This window comes from Mesitornis unicolor, unplaced genomic scaffold, assembly GCF_000695765.1.
Source record: "Mesitornis unicolor isolate BGI_N332 unplaced genomic scaffold, ASM69576v1 scaffold9886, whole genome shotgun sequence".
In the NCBI taxonomy this organism is placed as follows: Eukaryota; Metazoa; Chordata; class Aves; order Mesitornithiformes; family Mesitornithidae; genus Mesitornis; species Mesitornis unicolor.
Window position 1 is genome coordinate 17254 of NW_010191721.1, and position 25564 is coordinate 42817.

Consider the following 25564-nt stretch of genomic DNA (forward strand, 5'->3'; position numbering starts at 1 on the left):
GGAATGGAACCAAATCTGCTTTAGTTTTTTAATTTAACATGACTTCAAGAAGACAGTAATAAACTCCAGCTGTCAATTCAGTGATTTATTTTAGAATCAGAAGGCTTAGGGGAACAGCTCAGCAGAAGACAAAGAAGCAGCAGCAGCTATCAAGAAGTGTATGCCCAATGAGATCAGATTTAACTCTGTTTTTATCTTGTACCATACAGTCTGATCACATAAGAAATTGGAGAGAATAATTTATTACAGAGATCAGGATTAACAGCAGTACTTCAATATTTTTCAGGGATTTTTATAGAGAATGAATTTTGTTATTGTATTTATATTAATGAATGGTAAAGAAGGTATTTAGGGTATCTAATGATTACAAATCTATTTGGAGTTGTGCTTGAAGTTAGGAATGACAGATGGCTGCATGATACTGTACACCCCGTATTTGAAATAAAAATAGAAGGGATGAAGCAAGGAACCTTTTGTTTTCGTTTTTGTTTTTAAAAGAAAAGCAAAACGTACCATTGGTTGGGTGTCGAGCAAATGAGATAGAAAACCTTTTAACAGCAGAACCGCGTGTGGTGTCTGAGAAAGAGAAAAACAGGTACCTGAAATTTTAACAGCTACCAAAAGAGGGACATTTTTAAAAAGGAAAGGAAGAAGAAAGAAAAAAGAAAATATGAGAAGGTATTAGAACTGAATCGCATGCAGAAAGGACCATGGAAAAGGGCTAAAATCTAAACAAGTTAAAAAGAAGAAAATTTGGACTGTTGGTAACTACAAGATGTGTAATGAAGTGTATGAAAACAAGCAGAATGAGCTGGTGATTCTGGCATACAAGGTTATATCAGGTTAGAGTTTAACACTGAGTAGTGAATTGGGAAAACATGAATACTCTTTCACCTCAGAGTTATAAAGGTTTGCTTTGGAATCTTTACATTCTGAAATCTAGTGAGAGTGATTCCTCTCTACCCTAGATTATCCAAAACTGAAAATATCCTGTTCCTTTATAATCCAAACCCCACCGAAAAGAAGTCAGGAATCCTAAAATTTTCACCATCAGTAGTTATTAGTTTATAATTTCTTTCATTCATTGTATATCACCCAAGTAATTTACTTCATTTCAAGATCAGTATCATTATCATTTCAAGATAAAACCCAAAAGTTTAAAATGAGAAGAATTTCTAAACGAAAATGTTGGTTTACTTAAAAAAATGCACTAGCTGAAATTTCCTGGCACGTATTACAATTCTGTGAGTGTTCAAGACAGAAACAATAATTAAATGTCCTACTAAGTTAAACATAAGCAAGCTACGGGCAATACAGAAGCAACAGAAACTCATACAATTGATACTAAGGCAAAGGATTCTAGGATTTCATTATCATCAGCAACCTAGGATTTATCTCTAGAAATTTAATGTGGCACATGGGTTTGTGCGTGCATGTGCGAGAGTGTGCACATACCATCTATGAAGCCAGAGGAAGTCAGCTTTTTACGATGAGTACGAGCATAATCCTGTAGGTTAGGTGCACTTGAAGAACCCCCGAGCACTGAGGTGCTAAACAGGCCCGCACAGTGAGACCCTGATGGGAGTTAGAGAAAATACATACAACAACCAAGTGTTCGTCCATTCACATTGGGGATGCATGCAGCATGCAAGCACATGGTTCTTACCACACAAAAGGCAGCTTTTGGCAGTGCCTTGGACAGGTTCACAATATGCTTGTAATGTCAGAGTAGTACTTCTAGGCTGAAACTATGATAATTTATTGTGCTTCTACTCATGACAGCACCCTCTGCTATATGTGCAAAGGGGACTGGCTTTAATAAAGTGAGTTCTTGTCCTGTTTTCACTTTTGGTAAAGAAAAGTTACCAGTTAGCATCAATGTAAACATAAGCCAAACAACAAAACAAAAGCAAGATGATGATGATGATGATAAGAAAGTTGTGTGTTTTAAAACCTGCAGTTCTGAAACAAATATAAACTGGAAAGATACTGCTCATTGCTTTTGTCCAAATAGACCTTTGAGATGATAGGCTGCAGTGAAGTACTCATGTATTTCCACAGTTTTAATACGGAAACATTTCCCTTCTAACCCCCCGTCCAAATGTTACCCAAATTGGAAGTACTCTATTTGTATTTTAATGACCATCATCGACAATGTCGCAAACTGAAAATACCTAAAAGTTCCACCAAGTTTAGCTTGATTTCCTTTCCTAAGAACAATTTGTATACCTCCATGCAAGCGAGAGTACTTTTGTTATAACTCACATTCCTGCCACAAGGATGGGAGTTTTAACAAAGCATTGAAAGTCACAGACAGAAATATAAAAATAACTTTTACAATCATCATCCGTAAATGAAATTTACATAAACATTGAACCAAATGGAAAAATACTGCATTTTTTTTTCTTTAGTTTTTACTACTAGTGGAAGGGAGAAGTGGTTTTTCACTTAGAACTTATCTTTTACATTTTAGATAAGTAGCAGCAGATTTTTTTTTGAAAACCAACTATCTATCCAGTGATACTTCCTTTTATTACTTTTAATGACCCAGTGAGAGGAAACATTACTAGCACATGTGACCAATCACAGCCAAAATAAACTGGTACCTAGTCTGTGGCAAGCCTTTCACACCAAATGTAATACCTTAATCTACACACAGAAATACATCAGGTTCCACAAGCCATATTGTGTGACGCATTGGCAAAATAAAAGTTGTTTAACTTTAGCAAGCACACAGTAAAAATATGCCTTTGATAAACAAGAGCACCTGATGTATGCATTTTACTAAGGGAAAATTATAATAGGGAGAAAAGTATTACAGAAATATTAGATATATAAAAAATACAGATCTTTACAGAAAAAGGAATAGCTCCTTCTAAGTTTATGCATATGACTTATGCATCTTCTACAATTCCTTTTTCCTATGAAAAGACACAATTACAGAAAAAAATGCAATATTGATTTACAGTAGTGCAAGATTTAATATTTTTGCATATCAGTGATATGTATGTCTGTTTCAAAGAAGCAAGAGAAAAGCACCACTTGAATTAAAACAATTTGAAACAACTAATTGAATTATAGCATGATTAATTCTAACACTGAAAGGAAGAAACTGGTTTTAGGAGAGGGAATGTATGCAAATACCCTGATATTATAAAGAAACTTGAGGTTTGTTCCCCATCCCCCTCCCCTCTGTAAAACACCTTCAAGTGCCCACAGTAGGAAATGTTAATTTTCAAGAAAAGTGTTTTAACAATTTCCAGTGCAGGCCATTTCTATCCAAAGGATTCTTGCAAATCCCAAAAACTCAGTAATAAACTACATTATCTTCAAAATCTAGTTTATGTTAAAAATAATCTTGTGTACCTGTTACCAGCAGTATAGAGTTAGCAGTGTGGACAGTCTGAAATAATTTGCTCTTTTCAGTCATAGTTTATTTAAAAACTTTTACTGCAGAAGAATTGTCCAGTTCATAGGCAGACACTTAGCATATATTATTGATAACCAGTACTATTGCATCTTGTTAACATAAAAACTATTCAAAGAATGTATAACTCTGCGGAACAACAGGAAGACAAAAAGCTGCTAACATCAAACAAAATTTCAATTGTAGGCACATACCTAGACCACTCTGCTTTTGTTCCAGAATAGTTCTCGGTGTTCGTAAGTTACTATTGCTTTCTGATAAGACCTGGATATAAAAAAAAAAGAAAAAGAAAAAAAGAAAAATAAGGGAAAACAGAACAGCAGCATGAAACATCCAGTTAACTTGATACAGCCGCCTGTTTCAGACAGACAAGTGTTAATAAGCTGTATGATAAGTGTTAGTAAAAATACGTAACGGAAACATGAAAGATCATGCAATATCCCCTCTTCTGAAGGGAATCCATTTCACATATGAGTTCCTTGCAATGAAGTGGTGAAAAGCAAGCATTCAAAATGAGAAGGGACATAGACCAAGACAGATATGAGAACGGATGTTTGAGACATGTTATTTCATGTTACCAAATGCACTCTCCTAAACTGCGCCTGTATCGAAAAAAGAAGGGGAGGGAAGGAAAGACAGACAAGCTATTGAGGACACCATACAATCACTGATCCATGCACGGGCTCAATCATTGTAATCTTCAGATGCTCACAGCCTTTACTGATATGAACTTTTCCTATGTAAATAGCTTTAGAATTTTCCGTAATAAAAAGAAATTATGAAAATTTTCAAAGAAAAAGGATATGATTAACAGAACACCATCCATTTTCATACATGTAAACATTATCTCAACATACATAAACAGTCTTTAAATCTTCACTAGTACTTCAAAAATATTTACTGTTTCCTTTTTTCCTGCCTTTCCCCACCATCTTTAGAAAAGTCTTCAAAATACTGTACGAGTTAATGGATGATGTACTGTGTCAGGAGTTTCAGATACCTCCAGATACAGAAGGCAAGAATTATTAGTGCTAGAGTTTGTTCCCTGCAATAGTTAATATCAGGCCACTGAAAATATGACATATGCAAAACAAGTTTTGAATAGCAATATGAAGTACCAAATAAATTATTTTAAATGGTATTGGTTGCAATTATTAAAAAAAAAAATTCAATTTACCTACCACCAAATTAAGCAATGCTGTTTTTAAAGTCTTAAAGGACAACTAAACCAAAGAAAAAAATCTGTTTCATCAGGCAGTAGACTAAGCCTTTTATACAGTGGTAACATTTGCAATTCCTATAAAGAAACCAATTTTTTTGGAAAACATGTAACACATTCAGTGGAAAAACATGCACTTGCTCTTCTTCTCCCAGACATTCTCGGGAAGTCATTTTCAGAAGTGGAAAATTTGCTTCAAATATAGTCCATAACAAGGGATTAGATGTCCTTAAAGACAGTTGGTTGTTGCTTGGAATGCATAATAATGTTTAATGAAGTAAAGTTTAAAAACCTGTTGCCATGAGCCAAAAATACTGGATGTGAAAGCCAATGATTTAGGGGACACAGGGGAAGAAGTGATTTGTTCCCCTGATCTGCGTCTTCGACGCCCAGTACCCACACCACTGGTGTAATGCAGCCAGGTACCAATACACTCTGGGCTAGACACACTCAGGGGGCTCTCTTCCTGGAAGTGAGAAAGGGGGCAAAAAACAGCAAAGCATGCAGAGTTAGATTCAACAGAGCCAAATGAACAGAAAAGAAAAAAAAACAAAAACAAACCAAAAACCAATCTGCTCACACCCTTTTATACACTGCTTTGAAAACTATTAAACAGTGAATAGGAAAGAGTAACATTACAACACTAGGAAGTTACCAGTTCCACTTGCATCTTTTAATCCAACTATATATTTTAATCTTTAACCAAATTTCTGGTAGACTAATTATGAGATATGAGAGAGAAGTAACTGTTCTCAATAACTGATTCATAATTATAAGAATTTCCCATATGTTGGAAACAGAACATCTGTTATCCTTGACATACTGTTTAACAGCTTCCTACATTAAACTTTCCTATTTCTTACTTAATAGTTTTCATTTTTAGTCTATAATCTTATCTAAAAGATTCTCATTTTTAGAATTGCCTTTGAGACTCTACAGCTGACTCACTCATAGCAGCACCAACCTGACTGGTAGTAGTTTCCTAACCTTAAAAAAAGCCCTAAAAGTTATCTGATACTAGACGCCTGTTAAGACTTCAAGGGAGGATAGCGTCAGGCCGAGTTTGCCATGCTCTACATCATTTATGTATCATTTGTAATCAACAACTTTACCAATACAGAATTTGATTTCCAATGCTCATGAGCCTTACTTTCTCATTTTACTGTTAGAACTCTTTATTTTCATGACTCAATCACAACTACAATCCTTCTGTAAATATTGCTGACTATACTTCAAATTAAAACTTCCATATCATCTCACACCAGACAGTGTCCTTTCAAATTAATGGACATAGGTGAAAAGAGAATTGCCTTATAGAAAAAAGTAAAAAGAGGTTCAAGGCAGTTGCAGTTTAAGTTGCAATGAGTTTTCTTAGACACCTGAAAATACCATTTGGTTTAAATATTCCAAATACTGGTTTTGCAGATTTCAGTAGGCCAGCTGAAACTTCCAATTTTACTTTTTATTGTATAATTTCTTTAAATGGGCTATTTTCTTCCAGCACTGAATGCTAAAACACATTCCATCTGAATATGTATTATCTACACAGTTAAATTTAGCAATTTATGTTATTGATACCTTTTGAAAGTAACTTCTACCTGATTTATTAAAATGAAAATGGTTAAACGTTTGAACTAATAGACTATTAAGTTGTGTGTAAATGAACTCATAACTAGGACGGGAGCTTGCATGATCACAGTGAAAACAACTTTTAAAAATCAAAAATATTGATGTTGTGAGTATTTATGATAAAACTTGGAAATAGAAACTGTAAGACATTCACATTTATTATCTCTGTTAATTTATGAAGTCATATGGAGTTATAGAGATATCCTTATAAAAGGGAAGCATGCATTTTTTTCTCTCCACACTACCAATAATCATGTTAATTGCAAATCTGTAACACTTTCATTGCATACAAACAGCCCATTCCCAACACAAACGTGAAATGAAAAGCTTTTGGTATAAATCTTCATTTCTGATGGTTTTAAACAACTGAAAATGAGGCAATAAGAAGCTGTTAGACTGCTTCTGCCACGATGCACCATCTGAAGCTTTGCCACTCAACTGTACAAATGGTAACAGCGATACTGCGGTGCCTCCCTCCCCACCTCTGTAACATTAAAGCTGTTATCTGTGAAGCACATCTAAATGTCATGGCCTTCAAGAAAGGAGATCAGAACTGTTCAAGATCTTCTCTAAAGCATTCATGAAACACAAACCCCACCCACTCAAAAAGAAGCTTCCAGTTTATTCTCTTACCTTCAAATGCTTGATAAGTGCAGTCACTTTCACCCCATGTGAAAGCAAATACAGAAGACATGTCTCATCTCCTGTACCTCCCCAACCGCCCCCAATCCCTCTGTTCCCTCTCAGCATGATCACCCCGAAGGTTTGCTTAATTCCCAATAGCAGCCATCTTGTAAGGATGAATACAAAAGCAATGTATGTTAGTTTGAAGATGTAGGTTTAGACAGAAAAAGTCTTCATTTTTAAGTATCAGCTTTTATAAAATGGCTTGAAAAGAAAAAAAGGAAATAAAGTCTTATTGCAAAATACTAACTAATTAAAAAAAAATCATTCAGACAAATTACTGTCATGGAAGATGTCCCATAGAATAAGAGCAACCCTTTTGTGAGATATAACATCACACTCATTCTGGGTAATAGAAAGCAGAATTATGGTTTGTTTTGTTAAAAGTAAGCAAAAGTTAATTTCTGTGAATAACATTATCTGGAACATAAACACTTACTTCTACAGAACCAATCTTCCGGGATCTTGGAAGGGGTGACTTTCTGTGTATGTGAATTGGGTCTGACACCATTGGCTTGAACATCACTAGTGATCGATCTGTTTCATCTCTTCTAGAAGCATGTGTCTCCTCATCACTATCATTTCTATGAGAGGTTTTCTTTGAGCCTTCATTCTATAAACAATACATAATTAATTTTCAATTTAGCTGCACACCTTGCAACATGTAGACATAAGTGGCTGTTAAATAAATCTGTGTAAACATAAAGAAAGCTGATTATAAAAATATAAAATAAATAAATCACATATTACTGAATAAATTGCTCTAGACTTTAATAATCTATGTGTATTTTCTCTTAACCAGCCACTGCATACGATAGTGTGGTCCTAATATCTTACTCCAATTTTCTGTTGACATAGTAATAAAATCCTGGTCCCACAAGTCAGTAGAATTCCAGCCAAGCTTTGCTTTCATTCGTTTCTCAAAAGGCAGTTGGTAATTCCACAGATCTGCCCATAGATCTTTGAAAATATGAATCTTTCCTTAACAATCTGTACTCATAAACATGTCAAACTACCTTACTTTCGTAAATATTTTTTTCAGTTGCCAGAATATCATTGATGTGACATTGATGCTGATATCACTTTTCTCACAATGAGTATTTAATATTTCTAGCAAAAATTCTGGCAAAGCCATAGAAGGTCCACATTATCTGTGTTCATTCAAAATGGAAAAATACATTGGGACTGTCTATATTTTACTAGATGTTTTTCTACCAAAATAAAAATCACATTTTTATCTTTTAACTAACTATTTCCCAGTGCTTATTTTAGGTATGTCCACATCCAGAAAAACTGATTTTTGCTTTAAAGAAAGGCATAATTATTACCTCTCTGGAAGCAGGTCTGTATCCATACCCAGCTGGTAAATTTTTATCTTCTTCACAGCCTTTGGCTCCTGGACTAAAGTGCAGCTCTACATGAAAACGTTCTTCCGAAGAAAGTTCCTGAAGAAAAATTATTAAATAGGTTTATACTTTAATAGAAAGCTTAGCACTACTAATTTCTAAAGATATTTCTCGATTTTAAATACCTTGTTTGGATCCTCATAAAGCATGATAACAATCTGTGTCATGTAATTGAGTTCATTGACAATATTTAAATAATCCATAGCTCGTTTCCACTGCTCATCTTTTGATTCCTTATGGGGGGAGGGGGGGGGGAAAAAAATCAATAAATAAAGCCCAACTATTTTCTTTAAAAAGAGTGATGATATCTCTTTGACCCCATTTACACGCATTTTACATTCACAGCGGAAGTATGAAGCTTTTCACAGCTACGGAACAAACAGAGATACAACCAGAATAAACAGTGACTTAAAATTAATCATCAAATGAACGAAAAGTGTAGATGTGTAGATCAGGACTTTTCATATTTTATTTCAGCATAACTTTCATGTTCTTTCTGCCAATGATAATACATGTCTTGTAGACAGAGGCATCATTTTAAACTCTCCTGATGGGAATTGTTATTTTGCAATAGGCAAGTCAACAGAGAAACTGAAGGCTTCTAGTATATAGAGTAAAAATAACCATCATAACCTAAACTATTTAACATGAATATTCACCTATTTTTTATGCTCTAGAAAAAATACATTTAGTAATGCATTTAGTAATTTCCTTAAAGGAAATTTAAAAGTTTATCAGCCTAAAACTAGGAGTGTACCTGTTGTAGCATATGTCACAGAGGTCTAGGATTAAAAATGTTTTTGCCATCAGTGAGTTGTGTCATACATTACCAGAAGCAATTATGTCAATACAACCATTTCAAAAGTCAGTGTAGAATCAGCCGTGTAGGCTTTGTGGTGCTGCATTTAACCTCTCCAAGAGCTCAGTTAGGTCTTTTCTGAATCTAGAGATCTTGTCTTTTTTAGTCCTTGGTTTCAAAGCCAATCAGATGGAGAATAATCCGCTACTTTCAAGGTATTCTACAACAGTATTGGAAAGTAAGACAACACACTGAATGAGAAACTTCGCACTACATAAGCATTCTTGAAGTCAGGTAGGGACTTCTTGACAATATGGTAATCATCAAAGATAATAAGCCAGTCCAAAAGTGAATTCAAGAGAACCCTGAATTATAACTTGAAGGAAAACGTTAGCAGAATTATAGGTGACAACAAAAGACAAAAAAGTGGATTATCTGCCATTTTCAAAACTCTTTGAGGCTGCAACTTACACAGTTGAACACACAAATGGAACACAGCATTACTTTAAAGGGCATGCTGATTTCCACCAGTGTGCACACCAGTAATTTGAAATATGTCTGTGCATATATAATAGGAAATCAAATGTTTCAAAAAGTGTGATTTATCTCAAAGCCACTTAGGAAAATTAAGCTTTCAATTGATACAGTTTTAGTAAGATTAAGTCCTTTTGGTTCCTGTCAAACTATCAGAGGCTTTAACAGAAAAAGCATTCAACTTACATCACATAAGGCACCATAACGAAGGGTGGATAATAGGGAGTGGACATGACTCTCACTGGTGAAATACAGCCGTGTACGAACATGGCGTTCAGGGGACATAACACCCCTGGAGTAACTTGAAAGAAAAAAAATCTTATTAGACCATAATGGGATGTGTCTCTATTTTAGAAATAGCTGTCAACAAATTAGTAAATAATACTTTTAAAATTACTATTAATTACTAAGATATTTCAAATATGAAAGCTATGGAATATCTCCATTAAATCTTACAGAAATTAATGTATAATGTAAAAAAGGACTTACAGAGGGTGAAGCTTATTTACAGTATCATCATCTTGAGTCCTCTGAAGGTCAGAACGTATTTTTCTAACTAGAGGAGTGCAGTAACCTTTGGCAATCTCTAGTTTCTCAGCCTTAGAAATACCATATTCCTATGTAAGAAGAAACTAACTTAAAATTCAGTTAAAGATTAAATTGCCTTCTAATTCAAAGCTTGTCTATGAAAGCCAATTAGTCATCTATTAGTTTGCTCTAGCTGTGAACTGTTTTGTTAACATTTTCATTACATTTGATTACTGATGTCCCTTCAAGTAAAACCTTTATGCTGTTTTATTTGACATAGAGAAACAGTTTTTCATGCACTAGTTAAACCACAAAAGTGGATTAACCTTCCAGTATGATAAAGCTCTTTTTCTTAAGCAAAACATCTAGGGAATGATTCCTCCTCCCATTTCATCTCACCTGATTTCAAATATCTTTTTTTTTCTTTTTTTTAAACAGCCAATAAAGAGACATAGGTACATTACCTAATAATATGTTTATCTTAGTCTGTGGTAAACAACCCCACGGAAGATCTCCTATTCACCTCAAATAATACTGTAAAAATTGTAGTTAAATATAACTGGAACATATTGTATCTGTTACAGTATCTACGATATTTAAATACTGTCTCTTCCAGAAGCTGTGCTGGTCTGTGCTTCACATGATGTGAAAGTGCTTTCATCATTATGATGGATCTGCTGGTTACCCTAAAAAGCAACATAAGCACTTCTCCTTTGCATTATCTGGGCTTATCAAGCTTTCTTTGTTATTCTTCCTTCAGTATGCATCCTCATTTTTACTTATTCTTTTCTAAGTTCTATTCAGAACTTAAGCTTAACAGGCCTACGTTTTTATGGGCACATACTATGTATCATTGCTCTTCTTGTCCTCCTTGTTGTCAGGGAGTTTGAGAGATAGGGAAAGGAAGAAGTTTTCTGACTTGCTGCATACAATACTTATAATACCACTGCTCTGTAACTGCAGGGACACTTGAGGAAAGCTTTAGTCTGTTCAGTCCTGTTATCACAAAACAATTTCATGTCCTGTAGCCTACAACATTTCAGAGCTAACCTGAGTTTAGCAGCCTGTTGTATATGGAAGTTTAACTTGTCTGCTTCTGCTCTGAAATTCTACGAAATTTAAACTATACATTTTTATCAGGGAGTGTGAGCATTTTGAAGCAGCAGAAAGGTATTTTTAAATTTAAATTGCTAAAACAAGTGAAATTACATAAGGATTAACAATGTCATTTGCAAAGAGCCTGAAAAACAAATTTTTAAAAGCAGGAAGAATGAAATTAAATGCAATTCCAGAATACACAGTTGTTCAAAGGAGCTCACACTTAAATCTAAGAAGAATGGCTGAAATGAACCACTTTATTTTAATACAGTGCAGTAAACAGAAGCAGACATGTTCACAGCTTAAATTGCTAGAAAAACTCCCTCTGAACACAGCTTTACAAATTATGAATCTGTTTTCTTCTTACAAAAAATAATCAGCTTACTACCAGAAAATCACAGGTAACTTTAAAGGCTTCTATTACTGCAAAATAGAGGAATCTCCAACAGAAAAGAGTAAACATTTTCACAAATTTTGAACAAGCATTTATTCTACAATTTGTTCTATTTAATAACTGAAAATGCTTACCTGAGGGATCACAATGTCAGCTAAAGCTTTTGAAAGCCTGTATAATTCCATTGTGTTTTCTAATTTTAAGGAGCCATTGTGCTGCACATCATATTTTATACAGTCGTAAATATCAGGAATTTTGCTAATATCATATCTTCCATTTTTTGTTTTAAAGTCTTTTTCCAGCTTGGCCCACCTACGCAACATGAGTTCTAGTGTTTCACTGTGGTACAGCTGAATATCTGGAAAGATGTATCTCATAAGCAATCAAGACCATCCAAGTAACAAAAGCAAAATTTTAATTACATGGTAGTAACAGCTGAATACAGAGGGATAAAAGGGATTGAATAAATTAACTGTGTTACTTCTAAGAATAGAAAAAAGATGTGCATATGGTTACTTTTATGGTTAAAAGCATCACAGCTACATAGCTACATCAAAAGCATCAAGCTTTGCTGCAAAGGCACCACTGGCCCTTTAAGCAAAGCTACAGCACCATGAATAAAGTATCCTATATAACAGATTATATATGAAAAAAGCAGCAAAAAGAAGCTGTAAGAAAATTCTAGAAGTGAGCAAGAAGAACAGAACAACATCTGTTTTAGAACAGACCACACATCCTATTTGTTTCTCTCTCTCTTGAGAACGTCAACAGAACAGAAGCTGTTTGTATACTACACACTGCAGAGAACATTGACAGCAAATATTCCAGTATTTAGCTAGTACCAAAAAGCACTATAGCCTCTTCCAGCTGTAGTCTTCCTGTGATATTGGTTCACCATCATTACATCAGCATCACACTATACGATATTAGTACATATCATACAGCAAGAATATATCTTCAGCAAAGATACTTACATATAAAAATGTAGCTATTTAACTTAGCTTGAGTACCACCTGCTTTTCCTATTACTTTTGTGGACTGATAAGTTTCAAATAATTAAGACAAGAATTTCTACAAACATTTGAGGACTAACTTGAACTTCTGAACACTTGAGTCCTTATCTGCAATCTGACCACGTGTTCCTCTTGTTTTACTCTAAAATAATGCATGTGGAATCAGACTGAAAATCCCTAACCCATTTTGACTAAAGTTCTGCTAAAAGTGAGTTTAATGAAGAAAAGTTATGTTACAATTCTCTCTCAGATGTAAACAAGAGGAACTAAATACAACTAGAAAAATGTTTTAAGTACCTGCAGACTTTGGATCTTCCATTCTTTGCCTGATCTGAGAAGTCAAACTCTGGATCAAGGAATAGACCTTGTCACATGTCTTTACAGGATTTTTAATAACCTGCATTGATTTTTTCAATGAGATGCTTCCAGATGGAGTAAGCTGCAATTTGAAATAAACACAAAATTATCTAAATAAACTGATTAGATTTGAAAGAATTGGGGAGATAAGATGGAACATATACAAGATTCCAAGTACTGGAGAAAAAGCATTCAAGCAGGTTCCTATTAATTTTTCAAACCATTTCTTAATTATCTACACCCTTTGAGACATTAGAAAATATATATATGTATCTCAAAAGGTAGTAAGATTTACGAGATATTCAAAGGTGACAAGAAATTCATAGGGCAACTAATTCTACACAGTAAACATCAACAGTTTCAGGAGTTTCTAAAACACTTTCTCTGCCTCAAGACAGGAAAATTGGAAAGATGTTTAAAACTTTGTAATTACTTAGCAAACTTCCATAGCTTCCTTTCAATTAACTATTGTATTCAAAAGCTTCCAAAAAAATTCTGTAAGAAATGTTACTGTAAGGTTATGTGCCTTACAAGATTCTGTTCTATAAAGTACCCTCTTCAGCATAACTAGAAGGAAGAACCAAATCTGCAATAGTAACTGATACCTGAAAAACATTTGTCTCTTCCTGTTTTAGATTTTTGTTTCCATAGGACTGCAGCACACAAACAAAAAGAAACCCTTTAAATGCACATATTTCAAGATGTTCCTTCAGAGCAGACTCAGTATAGAAACTGTAGAAGCTACACATTATCACCACCAAGCTGTCACTAAAACAATAGAGCCAATATTCATGTGAGGCTTAGACTCGTTTTTTCAAAAAAGTGTGCATAATCCAAAGTAAACAACAATAATATTAAACAGTAATTTATATACATAACAAACATACATATTTGTACTTTCCTCAGTTTCCTCAAATGCACAGGGTAATCTGGATATGGAAAACTTCAGCCCTCTACCTAATAGGTAGGTCCTACCTCTCTATTATGACCAAGTAAATCAATAGGAATGGTGCTTTGGCACAGGAAAAAACCCAACATATTGTTTTTCCAAATTGCAAGTTAAAAAAAAAAAGAACAACAAAAACCAAAAAACCCAAAACACAAACCAAAAAAAGTTATCACTTTATAATCCCAAAGGTTAGTTCGTTTCAGTGGACTGTCTTAGAAGAGTGTGCTGTATTAGTTCCAGCTACCTTTCAAATCCCATTATATCTATATGGCAAAAGGAAAAGAGAAAATAAATGAATCCTTGAGACCTTGTGCCCTCTCAATTTTTCTAAGTACTGCTGAATCTACTGCTGGCAGTGGTTCGGATCATACTTTTAATCTACATGTTTAAATGAAATCACATAGAGTATACATGCAGGGTATCACAATTCTTTTTCCATATTTCACTCTCAATACCTTTTAGAAAAGAGTCGTTCAACAATAAATTTTACTTGAGGACTCGTATTTAGCTGTTATATCAGAAAGAATAAGTGCAATTGAAAGAGAAAGAAGTTTCTTAACAATGACAAAGATTATTTACATTTAAACCCAAGAACTATCATGTATGTTTTGTACTACATCAGCATAAATTATAATATGCACTAATTTAGCATGTTAATGTGACATTTTCTTTCACTGATTATAAAGCATTCTACTGGTTTTCAGCGTCTTAGCATTCTTAGAGTTAAAAAAAAGACAAATTAAAAAAATGCAGGAGGTAGGCCATACATTTTGTAATATGACACACTGCCAAAGTAAAGATTACAGAAAGTGTACACAATATAGTTTAATTTCTGGAATAATTAAAATATTTTAATGGAACAGTGAAAAAGATTATGAACTGGGTCCCTATCTACTCCTATTTCAGATTTTATAGCTATTCCGATTACTCAAATTGCAAGACAGTTCAAAACATCTAATACTGTAATTGGTACAGCTTCCTTTGTAGTTCAAACTATTTGCAAGAACACAAAAATTTTTTCAAAATACATACATAAAATCACTGCTCATTAACTTTACACAAGAATTTGCATGACTATTTCATTTAATGGGAAACTAGTCATATGCTGACCTTATCATAGTCATCAGAAGTAAATTCTCTGTCTCTCTGGAGAATTTCATGGAGTCTGGCTTTAACACGATGCTGACAGCTGCTTAAAGAATCACTGTCACTGTCTAACAGACCATTCATATTAGCACTTTTTACCATCTGGACAAGAATAGGAGTCAGCTCACCCTCTAAAGCCAGTAGTCCCTGAAACAAATAATACAATTAATCAGGCAAACAGATAAAGATAAAAGTATAAGAGTATCTTAAAAAAACACCCAAAACACTAATTCAAATTCATTATTTTAACACTTGCCTGTGGGATAGATAAAACAGACTTGGCAGACAATACAGACTTTTGCATAGAAATGTCACCCAAAGGACTGCCTTGGTGTGCAGAATTGCTACACTTGGTGTAAATGACATTAACATGTCATAGCACGCTTCCCGGCACCAGCTGAAGTGACCCTAGCATCTCAGTGGTGCCAACATTGCTCCTGGGAGGCCACAGCTATTCAGGTCTTCGGTTGCAGAAAATGCACAGTGACTTCTTCCTGAGGCTGGGAGCAACAGCCTGATTTGTAAGGGACATGCTCTACTTAAGGCATTGACTCACCAGACAGTAGCTATGGGAAGAGTTAGCAAACCAAACAGCATCTTGGGAGAACAAGTGGGAGACAGATAGTGTCTTCGCAGAGACCCTACAGAGGTAAAAGCTGAAATCCTGTATGGCACAGAAGGACTATCAACAGTTATGCTTGAAAAAAAGGTGAATGGAGACTTCCAAAACGGAGAAGGCGGGAAACTTTTGTGACTTTTCTTGCAATAGAAGGGCTCAGGGATAAGGAAGAGAATGATGTGGTATCTCCTCAAGCCTGCTGACCATAGAGAAAGCAGGACAGATGCCTGAAATACTTCTGCACCAACACATGCAGCATGGAAACAAACAGGATAAACAAGAAGTCCAAACCCTTGCAGAAGTTTATTCAGATTACAGAAATGTGGTGGAATAATTCATATAAATGGAGTTTTGCCATAGCTAGATCCAGGGCCTTTTGGAAGGCAGGAAGGCAAGGAGGGCTCTATATAAAGGAGTAGCTTGAACACTTGCTTTCAAACCAGTGACAAGCAAGTTGAGATTTTATTTGTAAGGATAAGAAGACAAATAAGCACAGGGGAACATCATGGTGGGCCTCGGCTACAAACCACCCAATTTAAAAGGGGAAATAGATGAAGCTTTCTTAACACAACTGGACAAAGCCTCCTGATTGTAGGCTCTGTTTTCCATGGGGGCCCTTAGCCCTGAGTACCTCATGCATGGGCAATATTGCAGGGGACAAGCAATCCAGATTTCTGGAAAACTGGATTTCAGGAAAACTGGAACTCAGGACAGTTCTTTGACACAGGTTACTGATGAACTATTGAGCAGAGACATTCCACTGGCCCTGTTACTTAGAAGGGCCAGGAACGTAGAGATCAGTGGCAGCCTTGGTAACTGAAACCTGGTATGTCAGAACATTGGAGAAGTGAAATAATTGCATTAGAGCCTTGGACTTCAAGAAGACTTTAGCTTGTTGATGGAATCCTATGGAGTAGTGTCCTAAAGGACAAAGGCACTGAGGACAGTTGGATGATACTCAAAGACAACCTCTTCAAAGCACAAGAGCAGTCCACTCTGATATATGGAATGTCATGCAGAGGTCAGCATGGACAAAAGAAGAATACATAGAAGGTGGAAGCTGGGATAGGCTACTTGGGAATAAGAGAGAAGACCTGAAAATGAGGGCTGGAATGCCACAGCCTAGAGAGGCTGTGGAATCTCCATTCCTAGAGATACTGAAAACTTGACTGGATATGATTCTGCACAACATCATCCAAACTGGCTCTGTGCTGTGTAGAGATGGACTAAGATGAGCTACAGAAGCCCCTTGAAACCTAAACCTCTCTATCACTCTGTATTATTACTGAAACTCATTTACCTAAGAAGTATTTATGGACTTGCACTGTCTCTGCACTTTCACGCAATTAGAACATCTGTATCACTGAAATGATGAAATAAGTGAATAAAATATTAACAAGTGGAAGTGTTACGCATACAAAGAGCTACTTGGAGGAAATGCAAAAGAGGAATTTGCTTAATATGCAGAGGAGTAAAAGAGCATTAGCAAGCATTATAGATGTAGGAATTTCTGAATTCTGTGTTTTATATATTAATAGTTCCTGTAAATTCATATTTCTACTAAATAAAAAACAGTTCATGCTTTTTAAACTTTACCACCATCTTTTTATAACTTCACAACAAAAAGTACATGTAAAAAAAAAAAATTCTATAAAGTGCTAAGATGTAGTACTGCTACTGTGCCTTACTTACTAGGTATTCATTTTGACAGGCCCAAAGTGAAAAGTCTCCTGTAACAACTTTAAGAAACTACTTCTATTAATTCCTCAATTCCACATTTCTAGAGGGTTTCTTCAAGCCCTCTAATTGCCTCTATAAAGTTACAAATCAAGAAACGAAGATGATTTTAATCATCTTGTTGCCGAATCTCCTGGTCCAAATCACCGAAGTGACTGAAAATTGCAGTTTTTGCTCGTGTAAAATGAATACGTTATCTCAAATCAGTTCCAATGTCCGTGCTTTAACCAATACACACACACAATCTGTCACAGAAATCAGACAAAATTTGAAGAAAGTAAGTCCTAAAAAACTAAGCAAGGTGCAAATTAAAAGTGCTGCCAATCATATCCTGAGTTGCATCAAAAGAAGTGTGGCCAGCAGGTTGAGTGAGGTGATTCTCCCTCTCCGCTCTGCTTTCATGAGACCCCACCTGGAGTACTGCATCCAGCTCTGGGGCCCCCAATATAAGAAGGGCAATGACCTGTTGGAACAAGTCCAGAGGAGGGCCACAAAGATATCAAGGGGCTGGAACAGCTCTCCTATGAAGACAGGCTGAGAGAGTTGGGAGGTTTTGTCTTGGAGAAGAAAAGGAATAGGGAGACCTTATAGCAGCCTTCCAGTACTTAAAGGGGTCCTACAGGAAAGATGGGGAGGGACTCTTTATCAGGGATTGCAGTAATAGGATGAGTGGTGATGGTTTTAAACCGGGATAGATTTAGATTAGATATTAGGAAGAAATTCTTCACTATGAGGGTTGTGAGACACTGGAACAGGATGCACAGTGAAGATGTGTATGCCCCTCCCTGCAAGTGTTCAAGGCCAGGCCGGACTGGGCATTTGATCAAACTGGTCTAGAGGAAACTGTCTCAGCCCATGGCAGAGAGGTTGGACTAGATGATCTTTAACATCATTTCCAACCCAAACCATTCTATGATCTGGGACATTATTACTGGAAAGAACTAAGGTATATTTCTAGGGCTTTATAGTTAAAACCTGTCTGCTTCTGCTCAAAGAACTTCAAATATTTGGCACGTTAATAGGATACCTTTTCACATTTGAAAATACATTTCTTTCAAAACGCAGCCTCATTATACACTGTGAACTCTTAATAAATCATAAAACTCCCCCAGACTTCAAAAGAAAAAAACAAACTTGAGAACATCAGAATTTTTAAAAATTGAAAATTTCACATTGTACCTTTGCAAAAGCTGCTGCAGTCATTTGAACTCGTCCCTCATCAGAAGCGTAGATTTTGAGATCATGTCGGTAAGTGCTATGTAATCTAAGTAAACCACATCCAGGAAATCCAGCATAATCTCCTACCAAACAAACATTTTGCTCAAACTCTCATTTTGCACTTGATTATCTTTAGGATTTATACCATTCAACACTTTTTTTTCCTTACCCTGTCCACCTGGATACATACACCTGAAAGCCCTTCCAAGCTCCTCTGCTTGAACTCTGCCTGCAGGGGTCAATTCTCCTCCCCATTTTAGAACTAGAAGCAGAGATGGCTCATTTCTTCTATTATCTAATTATACACAGAGAGAGGAGTTTAGTAATGAAGTATACTATAAATAATTTTTTTGCATATGAATAAAAATATTTGCACTATGCAGGGCCTCGTAAAGGATCTCTTCAATGTTATGAATCTTTAATAGAAATCTAACATTAAGAAAATATTGAACTAGAGAAGTAAGTGGACACTTAAACAGAGAAACCTGAAGGAGTTAAATTACGGAGTAAAGAGAAAAATATTTAGCATGAAATCTGAGCAAAAAGTAAATTAAGACAGAAAATTTAAAACAAATTGGATGCTAATTACAGTTAGTTCAGTCAAAAAAACATGGGTCAAGGACCAGAAAAGTTTATAGACGTTTTAAATGTTAAGTAAGCAGTAGAATTTTCCCATCCTGGCCCCAAAACACCATTTTCGGTGAATCACTGATGCTTCTTTTCACTCAACTTTTCTGTTACAACAAAGCAGTGTTAGAACACAAATTTACTACATAGTTTTAGGTCTACAATTCAGCAGATTAAGAGACTGTATCTGCCAACAATACAAAGATTCATTCAAATCAACGTATTCCTTCTTCTTAACATCAAGACATGTTATACCACTAGTCCATGACTATTTAGGTGCAAAAGTAATACAATACCTTCCTCTTCACTGGAAGTCTTTGGGCAACCATGTGGAAGATATGTTAACTGAACTTTGCGATTTATGCCTGAAAAATGCCCATACCTGAAGCAGGAACAGGGGAAAGTGAGAGATGGAGAGGGAGATAAAAATTTTATATAATTTCCTCAAAATCTGCTATACTCCTGTAACACGATATGAAAAAAACTACGCTGGTCATTGATTTGTGCATTTGACCACCATTTATTGAAGCAGTGCTTAGAACAAGCCTAAATCAGCAAGCACAGAATGACTACAGAAATAGCAACTATTCTATAATGAAATATTTAAAAATACTATCTACTACTGTTTTGCACAACACTGAACGTAAAACTGAAAAAAAAAAAAGCATTTGCAGGTTGCAGGAGTCATTTATGTATTCAGATCCACAGCGACAGTGACTATCAGTATCCAGAATCTGATCTGGCAGTGTAGATGGCTACTGTTTTGTTAGCCAATTGAGTTATCAAGGAGAACTCAGTGTTTCGAACAGTAATAATAGATTTCAATAATAACTGTCTTTGTCTCGATGTTTTTACAATTAATGTTATATATTACCATTTAGAGTTCTGATACCTCAGATCTTTAACAAACGTTGAAACCTTAAGTTTGTTTGTTTTTCTTAACATTATTAAATATTCCAGGCTTAATGTAAAAATCCTAATTTACTTGGAATCCTCCAAGTTTGCTGTAAATAGATGGTACACACGCTGAAATATCTTATTGACTCCATCAGACTTCATTATGTCGCACACTGCAAGAAGCAGACCCTGCACTCAAATACTTTAATCTCAAGGTCATGTAAGAACATAAAATCAGAGATCAAAGAAAGTAACTTTCTCATGAAGAAAGTATACTGGGACACTAGATGAAGCATTAAGTTCAATTAAAAAGATCCTTCATAATGTCAAATATGTCATACTTTCTCTTGCTAACTCTTGTGCTTCAATTAAGATATCATAACATATTTGATAACCATTGCAATCCAAGCAGTAACTGGTCAAACATGTCAAAATAGCAAATACAACTTTGTTGCTACGAAGATGGTAAATTAGACACTTACATTTCTAACACAGTCTTTAGCTGTTCAAGTTTTGCTTTACTTTCCTCAATTTCAGAATCATTGTTTTGCCCCAGTTCTACAAGGAGTTGCCTTGCTATATCAAGCACTTCCTAAAGAAAGGAAATATTGGATTTACTTGCACAAATAATTTTCTACTTATAAAATACCACAGCAAAAAATATAAAGACAAACTTGCCTGCAACTGTTTTGGTTTTTTCAGTTTCAGTTTTCCAGATTTATATCCATCACATTTTTCAAAGAGATCAAAAAATCTTTAAGAGAAAGAATATTGATTAAAAAACAGTTAATAAGTTAAAATATTACTTGAACAAGTGGGTCTTGAACTTTAAGCGGTCTGAAATTAGCATCTTTACATTATTTGAAAAGCATGTTAAGACCTACACTACAGAGGTCAAACCAACCTTCGTTCAAATCCCATTTCTTAAGAAAGTCTTCTTGATTGGAGACAGAAGTACTAAAAATGATCTCTTACTGTCTTGCTAAGTGTGGGGGGAGGGGAAAAAAAAGGAAGATACTCAATGCACCAAAAAACATAACATTCAAATATACAGCTTTGATCCTGCACAGAAACAGGGACTGGAAATACCAAATGAGCAGTCCTACATATTTACAGCATTTATTTCTGAATGCAATAATCTAGTCCTAAACCAAATAATCAGTTTTTACTGAAATTGCACCTATTTCCAGGCCAATTATTTAAGGTACTTCAAGAATGCTAAAACAAATATGGTATCTACCAGAAATTCAGAGTCTTCAAACTTTGACAAGAGACAAACAGGTGGTGCTGCAAGATAACAGCTCACATAAGAATAGTAGTAATAAAAAAAACAAAGGCAGCAGTCACAGTCAAATGGTGAACAAGAAAAATTGCCTGCTGTATTGTTTTGTATAAAGACATTACAGAGAAAAATGCATTTTCACTGAGATCAAGCAGGACTGTTGACAAGGTGCAGCATGTGATGAAGGAAGTCTGCACAAGTAATCTGACAGTCCTGTTAGAAAGAGAGGTGTATGCTTGTTAATTAGCTGCGACTTCAGTTAGATGTAAAAGAAAACAAAACAAAAACCAACTTGTGTGATCCAATTCCTGCTCAATGCATTGCTTGCACATCCTCAAGAAGTAAGCTCTGCACTAAAACGTCCAAACTAATTTTTACCAAGATTTTACTTACCTCTGGTGTTTTACTTCCATTTTCATTTTTTGTTTTGGTGTTCGGTCCCCATGGCGTATTACAGCTATCACACATCTAAGCTCCATCCTGAAATTTCAAGAGAGTTAGTTTACAATGCTGTATATATGAGGGTCTTTTATTTAACATTAAAACCACCACAAATCAAGACAACTGACAAAGTCACAGTTACCTGATATAACTACAGAAGTGATGCAGGGATATGCAAGAATATAAGGTCAACTGAGAATGATGTAAACTATAAAGATTGATTTTTAAGACTTGGGTAACTACAGAATATCTATTTTAAGTAGTTTTTAAAACAATGATTTGGAGGTTCATTAAATGAGAGAGCATGTTTATTAGAAGTGCATATTAAGTAGGTGGAACAAAGATTAGCAGTGAAGGAAGCTATGCATAGAAGACACTACACTTGAAAATCTGCTGTTCTGTACTCAGCTTGACTAAGGATCAGAAACTCTGATTGCTGGCATAGCAATTGTGATTCCTTTCTTGTTTTCATCACACAAAACAAGTGTTCATAGGCCAAAGTGGGCACACCTTGTAAAGAGAAAAAATAAATTCACACAAAAGTTACATTAGAAGTTGGCACAATTCAGATGTAGCTACTATTTTCTTACATTGTTCCAGAGGTGGTTGGCACAATAGGGATGTCTTCAGCTTCCAAAGGAATTGACCACGGTATCTGAAACTGGGGAGCAAGCTCTCTCATGATGATATTTCTAAAAGGAGTTAAAGCATAGCTTACATAACAGAAAAACTCCAAACCAGATAGGTAATACATGCACTTTTATCGTACTTGCAGTGATGAGTCTCAAGATTTGTATTTTTCTTTTAATTGTGTAACAAAAACCTACTTAAACAACAATTCAAAGCTACTACAACTGCTAGAGACCCCACCAGTCTAATGGCCCTGGGTTTGTAAGAAACCTCACTTTTTGAACTCCTGTTCCTAAAAGAGTTCCTTAGATATGATTTAGCTCATTTAATCTTGCTCATTTAAATATTCAGATACCTGACTCCATTTCCTAACTGAGAATCGTAACTCTAACTCAAAAAATGACCTAAACCAAGGAACAGATTTGTTATCTAAGATTTCAGCTTAGCTTTTTCTCCATTTAGTGGGATTCCAGACCATCTGATAATACAAAAAGTCATGCTGTATCTTATCAGTGCAATCTTACTGTAAAGCCAGTTTAACTGGCCAATATGGGATCAGCTTATTTTAACGGCAACATTTCACTGCCATAGTGTTCACTACACAGTTCCATATGATCTCTTGTTATATCTTTTTTTTTTTGTTCCCAGTAGCAGAGAGAAGATGGGATGACAGAAGACACCTTGATACTATATCAGTTTGGATTTACAAGCATGAAATCCATAATTATACAAGTATACAGTAGCTTCAGATCAAGGACAATGTATATTAATTTGGGCAGCAAACATAACCATGCAGTGGTACTTCTTTACCTGACAAAAATCTTAACTACCTTTAAAAACTTAACTCAACTTTCAAAACACGTATTCAGGTAGGTTTAAGTGTTCACAAAACACTCAGACTCAGATGTTTTGGATGATTTTAGGAATAAGGAATTAATTTATTGATTTAGGATTCTTTTTTTAAAGTTATGCTCTTATTTAATTTAATGAGTTGTTTTATGCGATATTTAATTTTAAATAGATAACTTAGGCATAAGTAGTACATAAACTATAGTCTCATACAACAGAGTGAATAGGCAAATCTCCTGACATAAATCATCAAACTCTTACCCCAGTATCTTAGCACAATCATCATAGTATTTCATGGAGTTTTTCACAAAACTGAAGCCATTCACATCACAGACATAGGACTGTCCATTAGCACGCAGCAAATCAAAGCCACACACTGTTTGCTGTTTTTAAGAATAAAAGTTCAATTCATTGATTATTGAGAATAAACAATCCTAAGGAAAGTAAACTTTGTATTTTAACATGGTATTCATCTAAAAACATGACATAAATATGACAGATTTTTATACTTAGCATCTTTTGCCCATTCCATGTTAGGTTCGCTCATGTTATGCAAACATCTTCTCATTTTAATCTTTATATCCCCAACTTGATTTTACCCTTCCTACGTATTCCTAGCAGTATCAGTATTGAAGGTCAGGTTCACATGTGTGCAAACTTAATCTTCTAGATTTACAGTATAAGCAAGGAAGGGCCTACAAATTCCCATTCTGATAATGGTTTTTCCCTACAATTTTTAAAGGTGGCAGGCAAGAAATGACAAAATATTGACAAAAACATTTTTGTCCAAATTTAAATTTGATAGGATAGTTTTGACATTGACATACTATTGACATCATTAGTACCAGATACTAGATGCTATCTCAACAGATTATTATTTTAGATCTCAAAGCCCACTTTGCTAGGTGATAGAGGTTCACACCCTATAGAATATCATCATAGTTACACACCTGAGATAGACTGAAAGACAGCCTTTTAATAAGACAGGTGAAAGGAGGGTAAAAGATAGAAAGAGATTTTGAACAAAGCAATCTCAAAACTATACAAAAATGGAAACTGTTAAAGATTTCAAGTATGAAGCTAGTCATGTCAGTACCAAATTAACATTTGATTGGGTCTAATGTTAACACTAGGTAACAAAAGTTACAAAAACATGACTACTGAAATTGTGTTTCGCTGACTTAAAAACTATTAACAAAATGTGTGAACATATGCAGAGATGCACTGTGGACTAGCAAGGCACAATAGCAACATGCAAATTCAGGAGACTTATGCAACATAAGAAACCCATCTAGAACTTTTCAATACATTAAAGTCAGAATTCTTCCAGATTAAAAACAGATGTGAAAGTTTAACTTTTTGCCTTCCTAGGAGTCTTGCAGCAATTATCACTGCTGGCTCTGTGCGCTAAAACCCTATGGAAGTTTCACATAATAAACTATTAATTAATGCTAAATGTTTGATCAGATAGGAAAGTAATCAGCTTACTTTAAAGGCAAGGCATACTTTCCAAGCAATTAACTTCTCTCTTGCATTCAGAATGACTGGATACCTTACTTCTTTTCCTTCACTATCTCGTTCTACCTTGCCATCCAGAGCTGGAGACTTCCGGGCTTCAGCATGAGCATAGTCTGGACCTACTGTGTATACCTGTATTGAAAATAGGAACTTTTGATACAGTGTAATTAAATTACATTACATCTTGCAAAATTTATCTCAAATGTGATAATGACTTCAAAAGATAATAGCTGCTTTAATCACTGAAAACATCACTCTAAAGTACCTTCCTCAATGACATTCTTTGCTTTCTCTCTGAAAAAACACTTATCATATACTGATAACCTAAGATAAAACAAGAGGAGAAAACAGTTGGAGCACAGGTAAAGAAAAATAATAATTATAAAACTTGATGAAAAGAAATATTTTCTTAATTATGGTGGTAAAGAGGTAAAGAAAAATGTTCTCCTCTCCAGAAGAGAGGAAGTTTGCCAGAGCCTTTCACTGGTTACAGGAGGCAGCTATGAGAACAGCTGTGTGCGTTGTGAACAGCCAGATGACCTGCTCAGCCTGATGGTGGCAGA

General features: G+C 35.1%; 1 protein-coding gene across 1 annotated transcript in view; it reads right to left on the bottom strand.

Annotated features, from left to right (window-relative positions):
• The window catches only part of PPIP5K2 (diphosphoinositol pentakisphosphate kinase 2), a gene marked incomplete at both ends in the record, with an annotated part of 33554 nt that extends 8421 nt beyond the window's left edge, over positions 1-25133 (bottom strand). The window contains 20 exons of the mRNA XM_010186841.1: positions 1456-1575; positions 3622-3691; positions 4939-5112; positions 7399-7572; positions 8288-8404; positions 8491-8598; positions 9885-9999; positions 10188-10315; positions 11853-12076; positions 13029-13170; positions 15148-15330; positions 18719-18840; positions 18927-19052; positions 19681-19766; positions 20764-20873; positions 20960-21035; positions 21957-22043; positions 22595-22696; positions 23745-23866; positions 24972-25133. Coding sequence (XP_010185143.1) covers positions 1456-1575; positions 3622-3691; positions 4939-5112; positions 7399-7572; positions 8288-8404; positions 8491-8598; positions 9885-9999; positions 10188-10315; positions 11853-12076; positions 13029-13170; positions 15148-15330; positions 18719-18840; positions 18927-19052; positions 19681-19766; positions 20764-20873; positions 20960-21035; positions 21957-22043; positions 22595-22696; positions 23745-23866; positions 24972-25133 — 2548 coding nt within the window. The remainder of the gene's footprint in view (positions 1-1455; positions 1576-3621; positions 3692-4938; positions 5113-7398; positions 7573-8287; positions 8405-8490; positions 8599-9884; positions 10000-10187; positions 10316-11852; positions 12077-13028; positions 13171-15147; positions 15331-18718; positions 18841-18926; positions 19053-19680; positions 19767-20763; positions 20874-20959; positions 21036-21956; positions 22044-22594; positions 22697-23744; positions 23867-24971) is intronic.
• Between the last annotated feature and the right edge of the window lie 431 nt (positions 25134-25564).